The sequence below is a fragment of the Chiloscyllium plagiosum genome, chromosome 32 (genome assembly GCF_004010195.1).
Source record: "Chiloscyllium plagiosum isolate BGI_BamShark_2017 chromosome 32, ASM401019v2, whole genome shotgun sequence".
NCBI lineage: Eukaryota > Metazoa > Chordata > Chondrichthyes > Orectolobiformes > Hemiscylliidae > Chiloscyllium > Chiloscyllium plagiosum.
The window spans coordinates 35,055,211-35,060,297 of record NC_057741.1 but is presented as its reverse complement, the minus strand read 5'-3'; the positions used below and the strand labels follow the sequence as shown (position 1 = coordinate 35,060,297).

The following is a 5,087-nucleotide window of genomic DNA, read 5'->3' as shown; positions in this document are numbered from 1 at the left end:
GGGGGTGGGGCGGATACGGCTGGTGGGGGGGATGTGGGGTACGGACACGAGCGGGGCTGCTGTTCGGGGAGGAAGATACGCGAGGGAGGTGCCGTCTTTCTCTCTCTCTCTCACCTGCCGGGCCTCCCACCTCCGGGAAGCCTGGATCCCGCGGGGAGCCACGCCGCCGGTCTAGGTCCCGCTCGCCGTTCGTCTGAGCGCCGCGTTTCTTTTCATAACGGAAACGGTCGAGGTTGAAGGAGCTCATCCGGGAACTGGGAGGTTGGCGGCGGTTGGGAGTCGGATTCGAACCCGGAGCCGTTAGGACCGTTAGTGCCGGCCGGCTCGCGGGGCGAGGAGGAGGAGGAAGCGGCGGCGGGAGCAGCTCAGTCCGAGGGACACACAGAGAAAGAGACTTCAGACCGCTGGGTACATCATTATTTTAACAAACCAAACACCGGATGACAAACCATATTTATCTATTTTCTTATTTTTTTTATAAATGAAAAAAAAGTCTATGTTATGAAGCAATTTCCCGCGCCGTTCTGAGGGACCGACAACAACACGCGCCCTCATTGGTGGACAGACGAGCCGACCCGCCAATCAGCGGGCCGCATGAATCCGTGTGGGGCGAGGGGCGTGTCGCGTGACGTCACGCAGTTAAAGGCTTCCCACCTGTATCAGCGTGGCCACGGGAGGGTCAGCAAAATGGAGTCCCCAGCTCCATTCCTTCCATCTCCTTCTCCTTCGAGTCTTCATTTATCGCCTCATGTTTTCTTTAATGTGGGAGGTTAGAAATGTAGTTTCTGCAGGTGGGACATCGTGAGAAACAAAGCTCACTCACTTCAATAATTTCAGTCCGAGACAAGATCTGATCAGTAGTGTCATTTATTTTAGGGAGAAAGTGAGGTCTGCAGATGCTGGAGATCAGAGCTGAAAATGTGTCGCTGGAAAAGCGCAGCAGGTCAGTCAGCATCCAGGGAACAGGAGAATCGACGTTTCGGGCATAAGCCCTTCTTCAGGAATCATTTCTGTCATTTATTTTACCCTTGGAAGAGGGTGCGATGTAGGCAGGGACACACACACACACACACACCGAATTCAATGAATACACAATATTTATGTAATTTGGTCCTTTTTCATCCCATTGCTCCTCCCCGTTTACATCTTCCACTTCTCTAAGACCAGCACCCATTGCTCCTGTTTATGTCTTGCCTTATCCAGCCTTATCTGTGACAAAGTGCTTAATTCTGGCCTCACAAGGCCATTTGACCACATCCTGCTGTGGCCCATTGTTAGGTATTATCAACCGCATCCACCTGTGCTTTCCCCAACCATACTGATCCTTATGACCTTCTAATTAGGGTTTGTTCCTGTGTTTCTGTAAAAGTGGGAAACAGATGCTTATAACTACTGCTTGTGGAAGCATATCTGGCTTAACCTACATCCTCACAGCACCTTATCTATTTGTCTGTAACATCTACCATTGTTTTGCAGTTATGTTTCATTCTTGCATACAATTTTAACTAATACAAAAACAATTATGTATTTCCTCCACATAGTTTGCATTCTAGTTGACTCAGTTCTTAGTAGAAACAATTACACACTGGTGTGAGTTCATTTACCTTGCATAAGTAATTATAATTGCAGAAGTAACACTACCTATATCCCACAGACATTATACAAACGGTCGCGGAATTCTTGTAGCATACGTAAGGCTAAGACTTTAATGAATATAGAGGGTCTTTTAAAGAAAATAGTTTTAAGCAGGGAAATAACTATGAAGGGTTGTAGCTGATCACAAAAGAAGCAGCAGGAGCATTTCATAATAAAGCTTATAGTATGATAAGAGAAACTGGATAAAAGAATAAGCTGTAACAAACAAGGAACAAAGAATGCAGACATACAAGGACAGCAGGATGGCCAGATAAGAAAATAACTAGAGAGAAAAAAAACAAGTTAGGTAACCGGCTTATGATAGGATAAGATTAGACCAATGAGAAAAGGGAGGCGTGATTCAGCAACTTGCAAACTGAACAAAGAAAATTTACGTGTTTTTTTACGCATGCATTTTTACTTGATTGCAGAGGCGTCCGGTACTTGCAAGGCCGTAATAAATTGTTTTTGTTTCCAAGGCTTTGTTTCCAAGGCTTTGTCTCAGGCTGATTTGTGAGTTCTGTTTCTCACAATTGGGGGCTTGTCCGGGATCCAAAACTCTGACTGCTCAACACTCTTGGGATGACGGGGAAGGTGCACCTCGCCGATTTCGGCGATCCCCAACTCCCTTGTTTGCCGTTCACGGTTTGGGCGAGTACGATCCGAACTGGGAGACTCTGGAAACAAGGCGGGCAGACGCAATGGGTTCGGTCGAGCAAATCTTGTGCACAAGTCCCGGATAGGGAAAGGTCTTAAAGGATATGTCCGGGCGACTGGGGGCAGCGGTATTTGCTGCAGGAATTGCCACAGGACGGGGTGCACCGAAAAGACCAGGTAACTCTGTGCACAGACCAAGGTAAGAAAAGAGACCTTTAAGTATTGCCTTGGTGGTCAGGACATACGAAAAGTACGGGGAATTGGCAATATATAAAAAATAAAGCATATGTCAATGGAAAACAGCCCGTGTCAAAAGGGCTAGTAGCTGAAGGGCTACTGAGGGTGCATTTCGTAACTAACTTATGGCCAGACGTCCAGAAAAATATTCCAAAGCTAGAGGAGTCAGTGTCTGTGAGACACGGTGTCTGTGTGTGAGAGAGAGAGAAAAGAGCTGGACAGCTAGTAGAAAGTTTAACCCTTTGTGATTCGGTTTGAATGCACGTTTGTTGGTGATTGAATGTTAACAGTTGAAATCTCAAAAAGCACATAATTGGCCAGATTAATTAAATTTGCAATAATGGGAGGCAAGGGGAGTTGCCTGTGTTACGATCGATCTGCAAATAACGTTAAAGTGGGATATATCCCGCCCGACAGTTCTTTGGGGAGAATGTTGGGTAATTGGGAACACAACTCCCGGACGCGGGAGAAAGATAAGGCTACAATGATAAACTATTGTTGTTTCGTTTGGACTAGAGAAAGTATTAGGGCGCCTGGTATTTTTGGCCCAAATATGGGTCCGATGCGGATTGGCTGTGTCAAGGTCTTAATATATATGTCAATTGAAAAGAACCGTACAGTCAAAAAGAGTCTGATTATGTGGCTTGTTGGATCGGGAGCACGGGAATAAAACTATGTCCCATGAATACGGAGGAATCAAGGAAAGAACAGAAAAAGAATGAACAAGGGAAGCCACAATGGGATCCCTTAACGTGTTTTCCGCCCCCATATACTACTCCCCGGAACGAGCCTACAGCTCCCGAAGTAGAACCGAGTCCAGACACAGAAAGGGGAACGGACTCAGAACTAAAAGATGCAGAACCTAATGGGGGCTCAGAGTCACTCGAGCCACCACACGTAAAGGAGGGGCAGAGATAATGGAAAATGTAAAATTATGCCCCTTACGAGAGGTTCCGATTGGGGAAGGTACAATTGGATATGTAAACATTCCCTTAACTAGCAGTGAAGTTAGGGTCTTTAAAAAGGAAATGAAAAGTTTAATAGAGGATCCAGTTGGACTAGCCGAACAATTAGATCAATTCCTAGGGCCTAATTTATATACCTGGGGAGAACTGATGGCAATTTTAGGAACATTATTTTCAAGGGAAGAACGAGGTATGATCAGGAGAGCGGCTTTACAGGAATGGGAAAAGAAGCACCCAGTTGGGGAAGAAGGGGCCCCAGCAGAACAGAAATTCCCAAATGTTGACCCTCATTGGGAAAATAATGACAGAGAAGATAGGGAGTCAATGCAGGATCTACAAGAAATGGTAAGATTAGGAATTAAAGAGGCGGTACCTAGATCACAAAACTTTGTTAAGGTCTTTGAAGTACGACAAGAGAAGGATGAAACCCCTTCTGCATTTCTTAAAAGGCTCAAGGAGGCCACAAGGAAGTATTCGGGAATGGATCCCGATAATCCGATAGCACAGGGACTCTTAAAGATCCAGTTTGTAACTAAATCATGGCCGGACATACAAAAGAAATTACAGAAATTAGATGGATGGAGTGAAAGACAAATGGAAGAACTGTTACGTGAGGCACAGAAAGTGTATGTGAAAAGTGAAGACGAGAAGCAGAAACAGAAAGCCAAAATAATGGTGGCGGCAGTAGAAGAAATAACAAAAAGGAGACTGGGATCAGGGGATAACAGGAAGGGTAGGGGAGAACACAAAAGACAAGGGTCAGATACCCGGGAAAGGAAGCAACAGGCAGGGTGTTACAATTGCGGGAAAGTGGGGCATTTTAAACGGGAATGCCCGGAATTAGCACGCGAAAGGGAAGCAGTTTCCCGAATGACCTTCGATGAAGATTAGGGGAGTCAGGGGTTCTTTCCTCCTGAGACCCACCGGGAACCCTTGATAAATTTAAAGGTGGGACCTGAAGGGGAGGAGGCAGTATTTTTGGTGGAAACGGGAGCGGCACGGTCATCACTAAGTTTTAGACCTACCGGTGTTAAATTGACTAAGGAATATCTTAAGGTTTCCGGAGTAAAAGGCGAAGAATTCTTGGTGCCTATTTTTGAACCAACCCTAATTAGAAGAAATGATGAGGAAGTGATAGGACAATTACTATATATTTCTGACATTGGAAGTAATCTATTAGGTAGGAATTTGATTATATTGCTGGGCTTAAAAATTGGGGTGGAGGATAGTGCAGTAACTGTAATGATGGGTGTGTTAACACCTAGTGAAGAAAAACAAATCAGCCCTGACATGTGGGCGAAAACGGATAACACAGGGCATCTAACTATTACTCCGTTGGTGATTACGTTGACTCGATAAGATGAGACGGTTCGGGTTAGACAATACCCTATATCGTTGGAAGGCCGTAGAGGTCTGCAACCAGTTATAGATTCTTTGGTAAAAACTGGACTGTTAGAACCATGTATGGCGCCCTTTAATACCCCAATACTGCCCGTCCGCAAACCAGATGGAACCTATCGATTGGTGCAGGATCTTTGGGCATTGAACCGATTGGTTTGAACATGACACCCGGTGGTACCTAATCCATATACT

At 45.5% G+C, this 5,087-nt stretch overlaps 1 protein-coding gene across 3 annotated transcripts in view; it reads right to left on the bottom strand.

Annotated features, from left to right (window-relative positions):
• The window catches only part of LOC122539496 (SWI/SNF-related matrix-associated actin-dependent regulator of chromatin subfamily A containing DEAD/H box 1-like), a 121,726-nt gene extending 121,153 nt beyond the window's left edge, over nucleotides 1-573 (bottom strand). For 2 of the 3 annotated variants that reach the window (XM_043674403.1, XM_043674404.1), the window contains exon 1: nucleotides 115-570. In XM_043674403.1, the coding sequence (XP_043530338.1) occupies nucleotides 115-247 (133 nt within the window). In that variant the 5' untranslated portion in view covers nucleotides 248-570. Of the gene's footprint in view, nucleotides 1-114 lie in introns of all 3 variants that reach the window. The other variant, XM_043674405.1, reaches the window with a different exon arrangement.
• Nucleotides 574-5,087: the final 4,514 nt, after the last annotated feature.